Below are 18,948 nucleotides of genomic sequence, written 5' to 3' on the forward strand. Positions count from 1 at the left end.
GCGCGCGACTGAGCTAGTGCGCACGCGCAGATCGCGCGAGGCGGTTGGCGCCGCGGCCCGGAGCTGCGGCGCGCGGCTCACTGCCAGCCTGGGGGCGGGGACTGACGTGGCACGAGGCGTCTGCAACCCCAGGACCCCCGACCCCGGCCCCCCAGCCGTCGCCGATTCCCGGCCCTCTCGGTCCCGCGCTGCCCCCTTAAAAGCTGGGGCCAAGCACAGGAACGACAGGCGTTGCAGCCAATGATGTCGCTCACGGTGAACCTGACACCCAATCAAAAGGCGCGGCTGCTAGGGGACGGGTGGGAAGCACGCCTGACTCCAGGTGACTCCGGGCAGGGAGGGGAACGTGTCTCCGTCAGCTGATCGAGTCCCGCGCAACCGGCGAGTTATCGGGGACGAAGCTGCGGGAGCGCGCGGACAGTGGCCAGCCGCGGAATAGTTGTGTGCTGCGGCCACGAAGGAGGGTGATGGAAGGGCGTCAAGAGGCTGGGAAGGAGAACAAGGTAAAGGAAAATGCAAATCCCCTCCCAACCTCCACCTCACTCCATGATACCCAATGATGCCCAATCAGGGAGTGGGGCGTGTGTGCGTGTGTTCGCGCGCACGCGTGAGCTAGAGGAGAGACCTGAGCAAGGGGGTGGGGCGCGTCTGTGGCACCTGCGTGGGGCCAAAGGAGGCAGGGTTTACCTTTGCCCTGCCAGGTGGAAAGGGACCGGCACTGCCACTCCTCTCCTCCCTCCCCAGGTTCTGGCTTACCGGGGAAGGAGAGGAAGGAGGGATGTTAGGGATTGAGAGGGGAATGGAGTACACTTCTTTGCCCAGGAAGGAATCTGGTTCAACACTAATGGCTTCACTTGTGTATTCGTGTTCCTATAACATAAGATCATGAATTCTTCACCCTTTCCTCCTGATTTCGTTCAACAAATAGTTGTTGAGCATCCTTGGGCTCACGGGGGTGCACACTTTTGAGAGTTGGAGGTATGTGCATGGAGGACAAGGATGGAGTAGCTGTGGTCCATCCTTGAAGTCCCCTCTCCCTCAAGCAGTTACCAAACAGTACAGGTTAGAACAGAGATACTAAGGCAGCAGGGGGGATACAGGAGACTTAGGGGCCCATTGTGCCACTGAGCCAGACTGTATGTGTTGGGGGGATCGCAGTTGGACACAAAAGGAGCCTGCCCTGGGGATGTTGTCGAAGCCAGAAGGTGAGGAGTGGGGTTCAAGTGGAGTTCGTAGAGGTGAGAAGGCCTGAGAGAGACAAAGTATGGAGGAGAAAATATGTGTTTCAGTGTTTATCTATGTTCGTATTCATGGTTAAATTAATTAATATGTGTAAGACGCTTAGATCAGTGCCTGGCATATAGGAAGCTCAAGTATAAGTGTTAGCTATTGTTATTGTTGTTGTTATAACTGTTATTATATGGGATGTGTACTGGGCTATCAAACTGATGGGTGCATCCTCAAACTTTGTAAGTGCCAGACTCTCTGAATGTCCTCTATTAGATCATGTCCTCTAGAGTAAGCATTGCCTTCTCTAAGATTCTCCTTTAAACAGAGACGAAAAGAATACTAAATGAAGATGTAAATAAAAATATAATAGAAGAGGGGCGCCTGGGTGGCTCAGTCGGTTAAGCGTCCGACTTCAGCTCAGGTCACCATCTCACGGTCCATGAGTTCGAGCCCCGCGTCGGACTCTGGGCTGATGGCTCAGAGCCTGGAGCCTGCTTCCAGTTCTGTGTCTCCCTCTCTCTCTGTCTCAAAAATAAATAAATGTTAAAAAAAATTAAAAAAATATATAATAGAAGATAAAATGAAATAATGCAAAAATACTTGACTAATCGAACAGAAGGCAAGAAAGAAAGGATAAAGGAACAAAAAATAGATGAGCCAAAAAAAAAAAAAAAAAAAACGAAAAAACCCCACCCAAAAGGCAAGATAGCAAGTTAGTAGCCTATATCAGTAATTACAATAATTATGAATAGACCAAACACTCCATTAAAAACATATTCAGGGGGTGCCTGGCTGGCTTAATCGGTAGAGCATGTGACTCTTGATCTCGGGGTTGTGAGTTTGCACCCTACCTTGGGTGTAAGGTTACTTTATGTTTATTTATTTTTGAGAGAGAGAGAGCAGGGGAGGGGCAGAGAGAGAGAGGGAGATACAGGATCTGAAGCAGGTTCCAGGCTCTGAGCTGTCAGCACAGAGCGCAATGCAGGGCTTGAGCCCACGAACTGTGAGATCATGACCTGAGCCCAAGGTGGAAATTTGAGCGACTGAGCCACGCAGGTGCCGTAGGTTACTTTAAAAAAAAATCAGAGGCACCTGGATGTCTCAGTGGGTTAAGCGCCTGACTTGATTTCAGCTCAGGTCATGATTTCAGTATTGTGGGATCAAGCCCCACATTGGGCTCTATGCTGACAGCGCAGAGCCTGCTTGGGATTCTCTCTCTCCCTCTCTCTTGCCCCTCCCCCCTTCTGTCTCTCTCTCAGCCCCCCCCCTCCCACTCATGCTCTGTCTCTCCTTCAAAAATAAATAAACATTAAAATTAAAAAATTCAGATTGGATTTTTTTCAGATTGGATATTTTTTTATTCGTTTGTTTATTTATTTATTGGGGTGCATAGATGGCTCAGTCAGTTAAGCAGCCAACTTCAGCCAAAGTCATGATCTCATGGTCCATGGGTTTGAGCCCCTCATCTGGCCCTGTGGCTGGAGCCTGCTTTGGATTCTGTATTTCCCTTTCTCTCTGTCCCTCCCCCACTCACATTCTGTCTGTCTCAAAATAACAAACATTTAAAACATTTATTTATTTATTTATTTGTTTGTTTATTTATTTATTTATTTATTTATAGAGAGAGCATGAGTGGGGGAGCGGGAGAGAGAGAGACAGAGAGAGAGAGAGAGAATCCCAAGCAGGCTCCACGTTCATTACAGAGCCCAATGCGGGGCTCAATCCCAAGACCCTGTGATCATAACCTGAGCTGAAATCAATAATCAGATGCTCAACTAACTGAGCTACCCAGCCACCCCAGACTGGACTTTTTAAAGACAACTATATTCAGTTAAAAAAGACATACTTTATAAGGATACAAAAAGAATGCTAACCAAAAGAATGCTGGCATGGCTATATTAATTTCAGACAAAGTAGATTCTAAGACAAAAAGTATTAGTAGAAATAAAGAGGGACATTTTATAATGATTAAGGAGTCAAGTCAACAGGAAGATAAAACAGTCCTAAATTTATATGCAACTAATAACATCATTTCAAAATATGCAAAGTAAAAGATTATTGAATTAAGAGGAGAAATAGACAAACCCACAATTACAATTATAGGTTTAACACAACTCTCTCAAGTGTTAGAACAAAAAAACAAAAAAAAAATATGTAAGGATTTGAGGCTTTAAAATACCATGATTAATCTACTTGATCTAATTGGTTTATGTAGAGCTCTGTACCCAACAACTGCAGAAAACAATTCTTCTCAAGTGCACTTGAAACATTTACCAAAATACATTATACGTTTGGCTGTAAAGCAAGTATCAACAAGATTTGAAACATTGAAATCATACAGAATGAGATCTCTGTCCCAGTAGGATTAAAGAATCAAAAAGATTTCAAAATATTTGGAAAGTAAGCATCATGCTTCTAAATAATTCACAGGTCAAAGAAGAAATTATAATTAACATTAGTTTTTTAAAGAAATTGTCTTGAAAATATGATATATCAAAACTCATGAGATATAGCTAAAGCAGTATCCAGAGGGAAATTTATACCGCCAAATGCATATTTTAGAAAAGAATAAAGGTTGAAAAGTCAATGACCTAAATTTCAATCTCAAGAAACTAGAGAGAGAAGAGCAATTGAAACCCCAAGAAAGAAAAAGGAAGGAAATAATAAAGAGCAGAAATCAACTAATAGATGATAAATATACAAATATAGAAACTCAATAATGCCAAAAATAGTTTTTTGAAAATACTAATATAAACTGATACACTTCCAGGAGCGCCTGGGTGGGTCAGTCGGTTAAGTGTCCAATTCTTGGTTACGGCTCAAGTCACAATCTCATAGATTGTGAGTTCAAACCCCACCTCAGGCTCCACACTGACAGTGCAGAGCCTACTTGGGATTCTCTCTCTTTCCCTCTCTCTCTCTGCCCCTTCCCTCTTCATGCTCTCTCTCACACACACACAATAAATAAATAAACAAACTTTTTAAAAAATTTTTTAACGTTTATTTATTTTTGAGACAGAGACAGAGCATGAACAGGGGAGGGGCAGAGAGAGAGGGAGACACAGAATCTGAAACAGGCTCCAGGCTCTGAGCTGTCAGCACAGAGCCCGACGTGGGGCTCGAACTCACGGACCGTGAGATCATGACCTGAGCCGAAGTCGGACGCTTAACCAACCGAGCCACCCACGCGCCCCTAAACTTTTTTTTTTTTAATGATAAACTTCTGGGGTGCCTGGGTGGCTCAGTCGGTTAAGCGTTTGACTCTTGATTTTGGTTCAGGTCATGATCTAATGGTTCATGAGATTCAAACGTGAGATAGAATCCCACAATCTCTCTCTCCCCCGTCTCTCTCTGTCTAAATAAATAAATAAATAAACTAAAAAAATTGATAAACTTGTAGCAAGACTAATAGAGACAGAGCAAGAGGGAGACTGAGAGGAAGGAACAGAGAAAATATTAATTACCAAAACCAGAGTGATAAAGTGCACATTGATAGAGATGTTTCAGACATTAAAAAGATAGTTAAGAGTTTTTAAGAACAACTTTATGCCAACAAATGAGAGAATTTAAATAAAATGGACAAACTACTTGAAAAGTGCAACTTACCAAACCTGAAACCAAAATTAGAAAGTCTGAATAGTCCCTGGGGTACCTGGGTGGCTTAGTCAGTTAAGCATCTGATTTTGGCTCAGGTCATGATCTCACTCATTCCTGAGTTTGAGCCCTGTGTTGGGCTCTGTGCTGACAGCTCAGAGCCTGGAGCCTGTTTCAGATTCTGTGTCCCTTCTTGCTCTCTGCCCCTCCTCCACTTGCATTCCTTCTCTCTCTCTCTCTCTCTCTCTCTCTCTCTCTCTCTCTCTCTCCTTCAAAAATAATAAACATTAAAATCTGAATAGTCCTATGTCTATTATAGGAAGTAAATCTATCATTTAAAAGTGTTCAAAAATACCTCTCTAAGCTCATATCATTTCACATGTGAATTCTTTTGAAACATTAAAGAAAAACTAATACCATTCTTATATAAATTATTCCAAAAGCAGAAATAGAAGGCACAATTCCAACTTATTTTAGAAGAATAACATAACCTTGTTACAAAAACCTGTCAAGAGGAGGCGGGTGGTAGTGATGGTTGCACAACACTGTGAATATACTTAATACCAATAAACTGCTTAAAAATGGTCAAAATGAATCTTTTGTGTTATGTGTATTTTACCACGCACACACAAAAATACCTGTTGAAATCATTAAAAGAAAGGAAAAATATAGGTTAACATCTCTTGTGAACATAAATGGAAAAATCACAAAATATTATCAAGTTGAATAAGCAATATATAAAAACATAATACTTCATGATGAAGGCTTTATTCCAGGAATGCAGGGTGGCTTAATAATTGAAAATTAATCAGTGAAATTAAGCACATACACAGAATAACAGGAGAACCCATATGATATCTCAATAAAGGGAGGAAACATTGATAAAAATCAACACTCTTACCAAACTAGGCATAGAAGGGAGTCTCACTGATCTGATAGGGTATCTGAAAACGTCTTCAGGCTTACATTTTGAATGCATTCCCTCTGAGATCAGAAACAAGTCAAGGATTTCCTTTTTCACCATGTCACCACTTCTGCGTTGTACTAGAGGTTCTAGCAAGTGCAATAAGGCAAGAAAAAGTAAGAAAAGGTATAAAGGTTGGAAAGGAAAAACTAAAACTATCATTATTTTATATCGTAGGCTTGTATAGGGACGAAATCCAAAATAATCTACAAGCTATTAAAAGTAGTATGTAAATTTAGCAAGGTTTTTGGACACAAAGTATATAAAAATCAATTGTGTCTTTCTACATACTAGCAACAAATAATTAGGAAATGAAATTTTTAAAAATCGCATTTAGAATAGCAACAATAATAAAAAATCATGGGGCACCTGGGTGGATCAGTCAGTTAAGCCTCCAACTTTGGCTCAGGTCATGATCTCACGGTTCGTGAGTTCAAGTCCCGTGTTGGGCTCTGTGCTGACAGCTCAGAGCCTGGAACCTGCCTCAGATCCTGTGTCTCCTTCTCTCTGCCCCTCCCCTGCTCATGCTCTGTGTTACTGTCTCTCAAAAACAAATAACTATTTTAAAATGTAAAAAAATAATAAATCATAAAATACCTAGGAATGAATCTAACCAAAGATGTGCAAAACCTTTACAGAGAACACTCCAAAACATTACTGAGAAAAATTAAAGAAGACCTAAATAATTGGAAGGCCATTTCATGTTGATGGATTGGAAGAATCAACATTGCAAAAATGTATATCCTTCCCAAATTGATCTATAGATTCAATTTAATCTCGATCAAAATCCCAGCAGGTTTTTTGGGTGGAAATTAACAAAGCTGGTTCTACAATTTATACATAAATGCAAAGACCTATAATAGCCAAAATGATTTAGAAAATGAACAAAGTAAATTCTGTTTGATTTCAAATTTGTCTGTCAATTACAATCATCAAGGCAGTATGATATCAGAAGTACAGACATGTAGAGTACAGAACTGATAACATTTATGAAGTCCATTTATTTTCTACCAAGATGTGCACCAAAGCAAATCAATCAAAAGATAGTCTTTTTAGGCCGCCTGACTGGCACAATCAGAAGAGCATGCAGCTCTTGATCTCAAGGTCATGAGTCCAAGCCCCATGTTGGGTGTAGAGATTACTTAAATAAACTTAAAAAAATAGTCTTTTTTTATTTTTTTTTTAATTTTTTTGACGTTTATTTATTTTTGAGACAGAGAGAGACAGAGCATGAACAGGGGAGGGGCAGAGAGAGAGGGAGACACAGAATCCGAAACGGGCTCCAGGCTCTGAGCTGTCAGCACAGAGCCCGACGAGGGGCTCGAACTCACGGACCGCGAGATCATGACCTGAGCCGAAGTCGGACGCTTAACCAACTGAGCCACCCAGGCGCCCCAAAATAGTCTTTTTTTAAACAAATAGTGCTAAAGTGGCTGGCTATTTATATGGCAAAAATGAGTCACAACCCATACCTTACACTGTATACAAAATGAATTGAAAGTGGATCATAGACATAAATTTAAAAGCTAAAACTATTAATTTCTAGAAGAAGAAAAAATAGGAGAATATCTTTATCTTTATGACCTGAGGGTAGGCAAAAGTCTCTTCAAGGGTACACAAAAACCCTTAATCATAAAAGAAAAGACTGACATATTGGAGCTCGTAGAATTATAAGCCATTAAGAGAGTAAAAAGGAAACCAAAGAATAGGAGATATTGACAACACATATAACTGACAAAGGGCTTGTCTCCAGAGTATATAAAGAGTTCCTACAAATTAATAATTAAAAAAAGACAATCTGATTTTTTTTTAATTTTTTTTTAACGTTTATTCATTTTTGAGACAGAGAGAGACAGCGCATGAACAGGGGAGGAACAGAGAGAGAGGGAGACACAGAATCTGGAACAGGCTCCAGGCTCTGAGCTGTCAGCACAGAGCCCGACGCGGGGCTCGAACTCACGGACCGTGAGATCATGACCTGAGCCGAAGTCGGACGCTTAACCGACCAAGCCACCCAGGCGCCCCGACAATCTGATTTTTAAAAGAAGAGGGTAGGGACGAAGCAAAAGACTTGAATAGGCACTTGACAAAAGATGTCCAAATGGCCAATAGGTACATAAAATGATGTTCATCATCATTCCTCATCAGGAAATACAGGTTAAAACCACAATGCACGATTATCATACCTCCACCAGTATAGCTAATATAAAAAGGACTAACAGCTCTAAGTATTGGCAGGGGTGTTGTCCGACTGGAACTTCCAAACAGTGCTGGCAGGAGTATAAATTTGCACGATCACCTTGAAAAACTGGCAGTATCTGTGAGAGCATTTAATAAACACACGCCTACCCTGTGACCAAACAATTCTCATACCCAGCAGAAATGAGTACTTAGGTTCCTCAAAAGACATACGCGAGACTGTTCATGGAAGCCTTACTCACAGGAGAATAGATACATAAACTCTGATATTTTCATATGGAATACTACACAGCAGTGAAAGAGTTACTACTGCACTCAACAACATAGATGGATCTCATGAAGGAACGTGGAAACAATGGTGTCTACTTCATTTATGTGAAGTTTAAGGCCAGGGCAAAATAATCTAGGGTGGTAAAAGTCAGTCGTCCATAGTATGTACCAAATATGTGCCCAAGCCTGTGAGAGGAGAGAGTGAGACCCCTGGATGCGAGAGGTGGGAAGGTGCCAGTTTATATATATACATATATATATACACACACACACACACACATATATATACATATATATGTATGTGTGTGTGTATATATATATATATACATATATGTGTATATATATACATATATGTATGTGTATATATATATACACACATGTATATATATGTGTGTGTATATATATATATATACACACACACATACATATATGTATATATACTGGCGAGCAATTCTTGAAGGTAGAATGGCCTCTTCCCCTTCACTTGGCACAGTGGTGTAGACATAGTAGGTGTTCAATAAATGTGTGTTGAAAAGCTCAGTGCAAGAATGAACTCGTAGTTTCATGCCTCGCGGATCTTTTCCCTTAGAGAAATGCACCCGCTTTGCCCACAAGCCAATGCCTCTTGGGACTAAAAGCGGTGAATGGTCTCAGGAACCCCTCAAAAGGGGGCGAGAACATCTTATCTAACTCTCTTTAGGCCCTGATGAAAGGGTACCTGAAGTAACCAGCTGGGGAAGAGGTAAGCTGGTAGCTAAGAAAGGGTTTGGGGGTCTGGAATTGAGAAACTGGGTTCACATCCGGTCCTGCCACTTTGCGGCTGTGTGATTTCAGAAAAGTTATTTCACCTCTCTGGTGGTCTGCTTCCGTATCTATGAAATGGGGAGCATTCTGGCTGCTTCTGAGGTTGGAAGTGTGGGAAAGCGTTGTAGTAATTGTAAAGCCCCGAGCAGTGACTCATCAGGATCCCTCTAGGGGTAGCTGGTGACCCCAGGGCATTGGAGAAGCAGTGCTGCTGAGGTGGGCTTTGCAGGAGGACCTGAAGTCAGAGGTGAGGATGCGGGTAAGGGGCTGTGGTCAGTCATGTCCGAAACCTCCCCTCCCCGGCAGCCCTCCTCCATATCAGTGGACCCGCAGGGAGACAGCTCCTTACAGGTGGAGATCTCTGATGCAGTGAGTGAGCGGGACAAGGTGAAATTCACTGTTCAAACCAAGGTGAGGCTGCCAGGGGAGCAAGAGGGCAGTTCGGATGCCTGCCTGAGGAGCCTGCTGCCCCCAGCCTTTGCTTGCCCCAGGGGGTGGTGGGCAGATGCCAACAGAGACTCCGGGCCCTGTTCCTCAACCTGGCCCCTGCCCCCTGCCCCTCTGAGAAAGCAAGCATCTCGCCTAGTCTCCAGCTGGCCGTTTGCCTCTGGCCCCAAGTCCTAACCCTCCCCCGTCCATCATCCTGAGTGAAATCATGGACGGCTAAGCCACCAAGGCCCACCTTGGGCCTCACCTGGGATGTGGGATTGGGGAAGCCCAAAAGTGGGTGCCCAGGATGCCTGATGGGTGCAGGGTTTGGGAGGGGAGGAGAGACACCTCAGACAGGCTTCTCGGCTTCCAGAGCTGCCTCCCTCACTTCGCCCAAACGGAATTCTCAGTTGTGCGGCAGCACGAGGAGTTCATCTGGCTCCATGATGCCTACGTGGAAAATGAGGAGTACGCCGGCCTCATTGTGAGGAGGGGCAGGGCGGGCTGGGGTTGTGAGGGGCAGGCCTGGGTGCTTGGATGGGGATAGAAGACCGGGCCACACTTCCCCGTGCTGGGGATGGCCTTCTCAGCAATGAGAGAACCTCCCAGCTCTGTCCCTCCTTTGAGCAGATCCCCCCAGCCCCTCCAAGGCCAGACTTTGAGGCTTCGAGGGAAAAGCTGCAGAAGTTGGGTGAGGGGGATAGCTCCATCACGCGGGAAGAGTTTGCCAAAATGAAGCAGGAGCTGGAAGCGTGAGTATTACGGCCTTTCCTTGTCTATGATGGAGCCCCAGGCCCACCCCCTTCCTGAGAGTCCTAGGATTTCATCACCTGTGGATGGAGACCCTGACCTCTGACCCCAGGGCTTCTGAGGGGCAGGAGACCTAGCAGAGCCTCGCAGGGCCTTGAGCTTCCTGCCATTTTCTGCAGGGAGTACCTGGCAATCTTCAAGAAGACAGTTGCAATGCATGAGGTCTTTCTGCAACGCCTGGCGGCCCACCCCACCCTGCGTCGAGACCACAACTTCTTTGTCTTTTTGGAATACGGCCAGGATGTGAGCTGGGCCAGAGCACTGGGGTCACCCTCGGGGGCAGGGGGCACGATGCTAGGTGGGCTCAAGCCTCTGTCTCATCAGCTCCACAAGTGGCATGTGCCTGGGGTGGGAAGTGCAAATGCCCTCCCCAACATCACACTCTCCCCATGTGTGCTTCAGCTCAGTGTCCGAGGAAAGAACAGGAAGGAGCTCCTTGGGGGATTTCTGAGGAATATTGTGAAGTCTGCAGATGAAGCCCTCATCACCAGCATGTCAGGGCTCAAGGTGACCCGTGGGGGCCCTCTGCAGATTCCACCCAGGGCCTCAAGTCCACAGCAAAGATTGAGGCCTAGGGTGGCTGTGGGAGGGAAACCACCGGTGGGGGCATGGCCTAGAAGGAGATTGTGCTACCCTTGCATGTCCATGGGTGCCGTGCTCCTGCTGACTCAGTATAAGTGGCTCCTGTCTGGCTCCCTTAGGAGGTGGATGACTTCTTTGAGCATGAGAGGACCTTCCTGCTGGAGTACCACACCCGGATCCGGGATGCCTGCCTGCGGGCAGACCGTGTCATGCAGTCCCACAAGTGTATGCAGGGCCCAAGGGATTCTGGGTTCTCCGCCCCCTCTCCCCGGCATTCCTACTCCCTGCAGGGAGAGAAGAGAATGCCCTGGGTCTCACTATGACCACAAACACCAGGGGTGGGGCTTGATGTGCAGACCAAGGGACTCTGATGGAGGGTTGTTCCCCAACAGGCCTGGCAGATGATTATATCCCTATCTCTGCTGCACTGAGCAGTCTGGGAACACAGGAGGTCAACCAGCTAAAGACGTGAGGACTCCCTCTCACCCCTCCTGCCCTCTCTTTATACCTGTAATACTGTGTCTACCCACTAGGGGTCACTGTGGAAACCTACTATGGGCTGTAGGTGGGAGGTGCAGAAGTTCCTTCCTGCTGGGATTTGGGAGAAGTGAGGGAGATTTCCCCAAGGGCGGGGTGGGGGGTGCGAGTGCTAAGGGAGGCTTTAAGGTGGGAGGCTTTAAGCAACACCCCCTCAAGATCTCTGCCCTAACTCTTCCCCACTGCCTCCTAGGAGCTTCCTCAAATTGGCAGAACTCTTTGAACGACTAAGGGTGAGTACTGCTTCCTGTATTGGAAGGGCACCCAACGATCCTTTGCAGGGGACAAAAGAGTCCTGAAAATGGAGAAAGCTCCAGGGTCATTTTGGAATGTTCAGTGATGACTTGGACCCAGCGGTACCCTGGACTCACCGTTAGTTAAACCCTATTGAGGGGGAGTGGGGACAGGGATCCAGCCTCAAGTGCGTGTGTGTGGTGTTAGGGGAGGGGGTGGGCACCAGGGTTGCCAAGGCATTTACAAGGATGCGCCACGTGCCTCTAGCAGGCTGCACTGCATCGCCAACATCCTGCCCCAGACACACACTTCCCCTTCTCCAAGAGTCACCGCAGCGTGCCAGTCTTTCTAAAACGTGTTGGATCACATCTCTTCCCTGCTCAAGGCCCTTCAGTGACCACGCCGCTTCCAGAAACTGCCCCAAATACAAAGCCCGAAGTTCTTAGCTTGCATTTTAGGCCTTTCAGGATCCAACCACCACCGTCCAAGTGCCCCCACTAAACTCATGAACACATACTAGGCTTGCACACCTGCAGCGCCTTTGGCTGTTGTCTAATTCCTTCCCAAGATCCAGATGAGATGCCACTCTAGTGGTTTTCCTTGGCCTGCTCCCCTGAATATCAGGGTTTGACCTAGAGCGGTTATCCAGGGACTCTCTGATATTAAGATGAGCAGCAGTACCCCAGCCCTTAGCTGCCCCTCTGTAAGCTCCCTCCCCAGCCTCCAAACTTCCTGATTCAGAAGCTGGAAGGCCGAGTGGCCTCTGACGAGGACCTCAAGCTGTCAGACATGCTGAGATACTACATGCGAGACTCACAGGCGGCCAAGGTGAGACGCGGCCCCGGAGCAAACCTCGGGGCTGGAGAACAGCAGGAACAACAGGGGAGGGCAAGCAGGCGAGGCCGTGGGCACCAGTGATCCCGTGCCCCTGCTGACCCCAGGACCTGCTGTACCGGCGGCTGCGGGCGCTGGCCGACTACGAGAACGCCAACAAGGCACTGGACAAGGCGCGTACTAGGAACCGGGAGGTGCGGACCGCGGAGAGCAACCAGCAACTGTGCTGCCGACGCTTCGAACGCCTCTCTGACTCGGCCAAGCAGGGTAAACCCCGTGGCTCCGCAACCCCTGCCGCTGGGCAGCCTTCCCTGCCAGGGTCCCCACTTCTCCCCCCTCCTCCCCAGAGCTCATGGATTTCAAGTCCCGCCGTGTGTCCTCCTTCCGCAAGAACCTCATCGAGTTGGCAGAGCTGGAGCTCAAACACGCCAAGGTAAGCCCTCCAGCCTCCGTGCCGTCTTGCTGTCCCTCTGCCATCCACTCCCAGACCTCTAGATTCTTACCAAATGCTTGCAAGTATGTGTCAAGGGGGAGGTGGACCTTGAGCAGCCCCAGTTGAGGTTCAGGGCCAGGTTTCCTCTTGCGCCAGGACCCCTTCCCTTACCACCATCAGCAGTAAGCCCTCAACAAATGGTGGCCGTTATTGCTGAGAATAAGAATGCAAGGACGGAAGGGACAGGAGGTGTGGGAAGAGGAGCACCCTGAAGCAGGGAGCAGGGTGGCAGGGGGTGGGGGGTGGGGGGCATCAAGGACCTCTCTCCTATGCAGGCCAGCACCCTCCTTCTCCGGAACACCCTTGTCGCGCTCAAGGGGGAGCCTTAGAGCAGCCAGAGCCTGCTCTGGGGCCTTTTAGTGGCAAGAGCCCCCCCTTCTCACCCCAACAAGATGTCACCCCCACAGCAGCCACTAGCCAGGCCCCATGACCTCCCAGGGCAAGGGCAAGCCCAAGCCCTACTCCCACCCAAAGGTGTCAGGTCCTACGAAAGGAAGATAGGGCAGCATGAGTACCATCCTTGGTCACAGGTAAGCAGAACCCCAACTTTGGGGAGGCCTGGGACCTGGACCTCCCTCCTCTCCTGGGGACCAAGGGGCAGCCCCCACACCTTGTCCCCCACCCCACCCCCAGAGTTCATTTGTCCCCATCCTGTTCACAAATAAAGAACTTGGTTCTTGCTACAAGGAGGCCTGTTTGTCCTCACTTCCCACAGCTCCAGGGCCCAGATTCACCAGGGTACCATGGAGACCAGACCCTGGGTAACCCCCCCAGTGTCCTCAAAGGTAACTACTCCTTCCTGCTTCCCTCTTGGATACTGGCAAGCTCCAAGGAACTAAGGGACCAGCTTTAACACCAAGAGGCTTTTTCCCCTCCAGTTCAGGTGACTGGGAGTGGGGAACTATAATCCTGCATCCACACCCTTAGGGTACAACTTCTAGGGTACTTTTACCTCCTAGGCAGGTGAAAACCCAAAGTACAGGTTGGAGAGCCAGCAGCAATATTGGCAGAAGGCTCAGGGCCACAGCCAACACCCTCTTGATTAAACACAGGGAGGTGGGACCCAAGACACTTGGGTCTGAAGTCCTGGGCTCTACCTGGCTTGGCCCCACCCTGGACTTCAGTCACATCTGCAGGAGGCCAAAGGCTTAACTTGGCTTCTGACTCACAGCAGCCACTGCACCCAGCCCTCACAGATGAATCAGCCATCCATGAAAGAAGGTAGAGAAAAACCAAAGAAAACCTCACAGACAGACTCAACAGCTCAAGAGGCAATTTGTAACTTGCAAGCTCAGAGCCTCCATTAGGCAGGACTGAGCGGGGAGTCAGGGAACGGGTCTCAGCGACCAGGGACCCACCCGTGGAAATGCTATGGGCTTAAGAGCTCAGGCGCGAAGCCCCTTCTGCTCAAGGGACTCCTGTGACTGGCAGCAGGTGCACCCTGGCTCAGCCACCTCAACAGCCAGTTTGGCACCAGCTGCGGCACCACCTAGGAGTGTCAGAGGGGGCTCTGCCAGTTGCTGGGGCCAAGTGAGGAGGGGGTGGGTGGAGCTCTGGTATAGAAAAGAGATGCTGCTCATTATCTCAGCACACCTCCCCCCAGCCCCAAGGTCCCTGGGGCCCCAACCCTGAAACAAACATCCCGTTAGTGAGCCTTTTTATTGTCGTGTGTGTGTTTGTTTTTTTTTTAATTGAAGGTCCCTTACTGGTCCCGCCTCCATGAGTGGCGAAGACCAGGGGCAAAAGGGAGGGGAACCAGCGGCGCGAGGAGGGGTCATCTCCACAACATTCCATTTATACACAGAACTAAACAGACAAGCACAGAGTCACTATTGCGGTTAGAAGTTGGCAGCATGGGAAAAGGGAGGAACAGGTGGGGAATTGGGGCATCGTTAAAAAAAATACAGGCCCCCCCCAAACTGGGGTGCCTGGGGGGAACTTGGTCTGCTTCAACCCAAGAGGAATCAGAAGATCAAAAGCAGTTTGGGAACGCCAGAACCGTCAGGGATGGAGGGAGGAGGAAGGTCCAGGGGGTGAGGGGGCTGTTTGGCAACTGGGGCGAAGGGATGGCCCTCCCCCTGCTGGGATCCCCCCAGCCCCTCCGGTCTGGCAGGAAGGGGGCAGCCTGCAACCCCCACGGGCAGGTCTGGGGCTGCCAGATGCTCCAGGCAGGGGGCTGGAGGGGGCTCACAAAGGCTTGCCCTCCAGGGAGATGACGGCGCTGCCCCCCAGTTTCTCGGCCAGGGTGCAGCGGTCCTTGACCTCCTCGTAGCAGTTTGCTTGTAATTCATGCTTGATCCCTGTGAGGAAGAATGAGAGCATCTGTGAGCAGGATGCACTGGGGGAGGGGAAGTCGGGGCTGGGAAGGAGCCAATCAGAACAGATGGTAGGGACAAGGTTACGTTCCAGCAGGCAGGGGAGGGGGGGGGAGGTATCTTGTATACCATGCCATCCACCCCCCACCTGCAGCCAAAGCCTGAGCGAAGAGGCACATGGCACCAATGCCGGCCCTTACCCGTCAGCTTCTTCTTGATGGCGTCCTTGGAGCTGGCATAAATCATTTTGCTCTTGAGGGGTGCACATTCAGGTGCCCTGGAGGGAAAGAGAGTCAGAGAACATGCGACAAAATTCCCTCTTGGAGTCTAGCAAGTGCCCTCAAGTGGGAGAGGACCTCAAGAACCCCCTGAACTGGTCCTCAGCTTTCAAGCTTTTATCAAGTTCCTCTCTGACCAGTGTTTCGTTCCAACACCCTCCCCCCAAACACACACCTCTGGGTTAACCAGGAGCCACAGAGGTTCAATACTGAGAAGGAAGAGTGGGGCAGGGCTGGGGCAGGTGACAGGAGGGAGTGCCTGCATGAGGGTCTCACCAGAAGATAAACACCAGGTCCTCCTTCTTGCTCTCCTTGGTCTCGTAGGTGGCATCATAGAGGGCATAGCGGCAGTCCTTGTCTGGCAGCATCTTGACAAAGGTGGCGTAGGGGTCGTCTACAGTCTGGCCCACATCACCCACCAGGATCTCCTTGCCCTCCTCCAGGATGATGTTCTTCTTGTCCTCACTCAGGCAGAAGAGTACCGCCTTCTTGCGCTTCTTCACCTCCTCTGGTGTTGAGGACTTACGAACCTTCATGTCATTGAACACTTTGATGACACCATCAGAGACTGCCACACCAGAGGCCTGGAGAATGAGCCACATATACTTTACAAATGAAAGATTTCTGGGACTCCCTGTAAAGTCCCTTCTTCGCAATCTTAGGAGATCTGCATAGATGCCAACAAATACGGTCCTCAACCCCAAGAGCTCATCAACCCCCTTCCCAAGATAAATGTCACCATTTTCCCACCCAAGCCACTGTCCAAGAACTAGACAGGACACAACCCCAGAATGGCAATCACAGGAGAGACCTCTAATCATCGAATTCAACATCATCCTCCCCCACCGAACATCTTACAGCCTAGAAACTGCAGACGTGTGAAGAGCAGAACCTTGGCTTTGATGTGAGCCCAGAATTAAAAGAACCCACAAGCTACTGACTCGTTTCTTAAAGTACTCAATTTCAGTTCCTGGATAAAAGTGCTGACTCAAAACTTCACACATAGGGAAAGGGAACCCAGGTACTCAAGTCGTAGATAGCCATCTCTTCTGCAAACAGAACCACAATGGTAGGTGAGACACCAATGAGTTCAACAACCCTCACTAAGTCTTTCAGAACTACTCAATGCAGTTGTTACACAAACCATCCTCTTTCTTGCCGAGGTCTTCTTCAACCAAAGCAGAAATCACAATCCCTAATTAAGGCCCTGCCCCATAACCTCCCTGTCCTCCCGGAAAAATGCAGGACCCCAAGATCGCTGATAGAAGTTAGCAGGCCAAACCCAAGTGCCCACGGACCCCGAAAGCTTCTTAAACGTCTATTTTGAGCCATCCTGGGGGACACCCTCAACAAGAGAGGGTCTACCGCCCACAGTGAAATCAGCTGTGCCCCCCACTCCCGGAACTGCAGAAGCCGGCCACGTGACTCCGCCGCTTCCGGAGTAGGCGGAGAAAAGTGCTCGCCAGGGCCCGGCCGGTCCGGGCGAGAAAGCTGTGCCCGGAGGCAGTAGCACCCCCAGGGCCTCAACCCCAAGGAATCGCTTTTACCGACCGGCGTATCAGCCCCGTCCGCTGCCGGCTGGAGCCTTGGGCAAGTTACACAACCTTCAGTTCTCGTAGCCCTGGGGCCGAACATGGGGCGGGCGGGGTGGTTTCCGGGCGGTGCCCGCCTGGGTCACTTCCCCAAACTCGGCTCCACCCTCAGGCCCCATCCGGGAGAGCCGAAGGCCCCGCTGGTCCAGGGCTTCGGGCCCAGCGGAGGGGCCTGAGCGTATGCGCACGCGCCGGCCGACTGCGCCGTTCCAGCCTCTGCCGGATGTACGGAGCACACAACCCTGATCGCTTTGTGGGCTCCCTCGCTACGGATCAGAACGGTGATCTCCGCGGTGCAAACCCGCGGCTCCGTGTCGCGCGGTGCAAGCCCCTAATTCCAATCGCCAGTGCCTGGACCCCGACGCCCTCGCATCTCCATTGGCCCAACGCCCCCGCCCCTCCTGGGTGCAGACATCCTTGCCACCTGCTCTCGAGACAGACCCACCAGTCGAGGGAGGGTGACGCGGAGACAGGAACAGCCCTTGGGTGGGGTGCGCGCGCCAAGACCGCTCGCGCGCTTTTCCTTCGCCGCCCCCCGGGCCGAGTTCCGATGCCGCATGCTCCTATCGAACGCGCGCCCCCGTGAACCGACTTGCCTCGGCGCGCGTCCCCGGCTCCTCCGCGAGGGGCGGGCGCGCGCGCGCCACGGACCCCTCCCCCACAGTCGGTGTCCGCGCGAGCGCACCAGCGCGGTGGGGGAGGGGAAGGGAGTCCAGGGGGCGCGCGAGCGTCGTCCGAGGCAGCCCTCCCCAGCGCCCGCGGGCGCGCACGCGCGTCCCAACGCCGCCCGCCCCTCGGTCCGAGACCCTCATCCCGCCCGGGGCGCTGGGGGAGGGGGTGCCGACGTCGCTCCCCCTTTCCCTCCCCCGCGCGCAGACCGACTCGCAGCCACCACCCCTCAGTCGCCATGGCCTGCTGCTCACCATGTTTCCGGAAGCGAAAGGGAGATAGCAAGGAGAGTCAGAAAAGACGAGAGCCGCTGCAGCTGCTGCCGGGATCCGACTGAACGCGGCCTCTCCCGGCCCCTTCCGTTTAGTATGAGCCGCACAATGAGGGGCGGGGCGGGCTTCCGGCGCCCTCCCCACGGGCCGACGGGAAGTGAAGTCCAAGGGTCCTGCGCCGTTCTCGGGCTCGCTGGGTAACGGAGTCTTTTTCGCCAGCAGGCCTCCCAGCGCCACATTGCATGCTGGGAAACGTAGTCCGAGGCAGCCACGAGGGGCGGGGCCATGGCACGGAGAGCGCGCCCATTGGCCCAATTTTCCAGGAAACGCTCAGCTGAGCAAAGGGCCCCGGCTCTAGGTAATGGGACCCGAAAATGAGTCGTCGACCTCGCCGCTCTTTATCCGCAGCGAAACTGTTTCCTAAGATCCATCTTGGCACTTTCTGGTCTGAAAATTTTGCTTTTCTGAATTGAAGCAACTTATTCATTGACCTGGAATCCAGTCCTAGAGCAAGGAGAATAGAAAGTGTAAGGCGTCTTCAATAAAAAATTTCTTGAGCACCCTTCATGTGCAAAGCCACTTGCATACTGAGAAAAGGCTATCTGCAACTTCGATTAAATTAGAACAAGAAAAAAAAAAAAAACCACCAGGGAAAGGCTACAAGGAAGTCTTTAAAAATAGAGCTTTGTCCTTTTTTTTTTAAAGATGTCTGACAAATTCACGGAACAATAAAGGGAGAAGGGCACGGTTTTGTGCGATCAATTCAGTTCAAAGATTTTGTGCTAGACACAGTGAAAAGGGGAAATAGATATTAAACCAGACTTGACTCTCGTTCTCGAGTT

General features: G+C 49.8%; 2 protein-coding genes across 9 annotated transcripts; one reads left to right on the top strand and one right to left on the bottom strand.

Annotated features, from left to right (window-relative positions):
- The first annotated feature begins 347 nt into the window (after positions 1 to 347).
- On the top strand, positions 348 to 13,720 carry SNX32 (sorting nexin 32). 7 transcript variants are annotated; one of them, XM_042905746.1, is made up of 13 exons: positions 348 to 503; positions 9,368 to 9,472; positions 9,864 to 9,974; positions 10,121 to 10,242; positions 10,420 to 10,543; positions 10,703 to 10,807; positions 11,002 to 11,107; positions 11,275 to 11,350; positions 11,613 to 11,652; positions 12,395 to 12,481; positions 12,595 to 12,754; positions 12,835 to 12,920; positions 13,256 to 13,720. In XM_042905746.1, exons 1-13 carry the CDS (start codon positions 468 to 470, stop codon positions 13,307 to 13,309), a joined length of 1,212 nt encoding a protein of 403 aa, XP_042761680.1. In that variant the 5' UTR covers positions 348 to 467; the 3' UTR covers positions 13,310 to 13,720. The 7 variants fall into 7 exon arrangements, with proteins under 7 accessions (XP_042761680.1, XP_042761677.1, XP_042761678.1 ...); XM_042905743.1 differs by lacking the exons at positions 348 to 503; positions 9,368 to 9,472 and having other exon boundaries at positions 9,711 to 9,974; positions 10,420 to 10,807; XM_042905744.1 differs by lacking the exons at positions 348 to 503; positions 9,368 to 9,472 and having other exon boundaries at positions 9,711 to 9,974; positions 10,420 to 10,807; positions 13,455 to 13,720.
- A 900-nt stretch (positions 13,721 to 14,620) lies between these two features.
- CFL1 (cofilin 1) lies at positions 14,621 to 18,179 on the bottom strand. 2 transcript variants are annotated; one of them, XM_042905748.1, is made up of 4 exons: positions 18,089 to 18,179; positions 15,850 to 16,157; positions 15,496 to 15,572; positions 14,621 to 15,280 (listed from the first exon to the last, which is right to left on the bottom strand). In XM_042905748.1, the coding sequence occupies exons 1-4, from the start codon at positions 18,089 to 18,091 to the stop codon at positions 15,168 to 15,170; spliced, it is 501 nt and encodes a 166-aa protein (XP_042761682.1). In that variant the 5' UTR covers positions 18,092 to 18,179; the 3' UTR covers positions 14,621 to 15,167. The 2 variants fall into 2 exon arrangements, with proteins under 2 accessions (XP_042761682.1, XP_042761681.1); XM_042905747.1 differs by lacking the exon at positions 18,089 to 18,179 and adding an exon at positions 17,125 to 17,223.
- Between the last annotated feature and the right edge of the window lie 769 nt (positions 18,180 to 18,948).

This window comes from Panthera leo, chromosome D1 (assembly GCF_018350215.1).
Source record: "Panthera leo isolate Ple1 chromosome D1, P.leo_Ple1_pat1.1, whole genome shotgun sequence".
Classification (NCBI taxonomy): Eukaryota; Metazoa; Chordata; class Mammalia; order Carnivora; family Felidae; genus Panthera; species Panthera leo.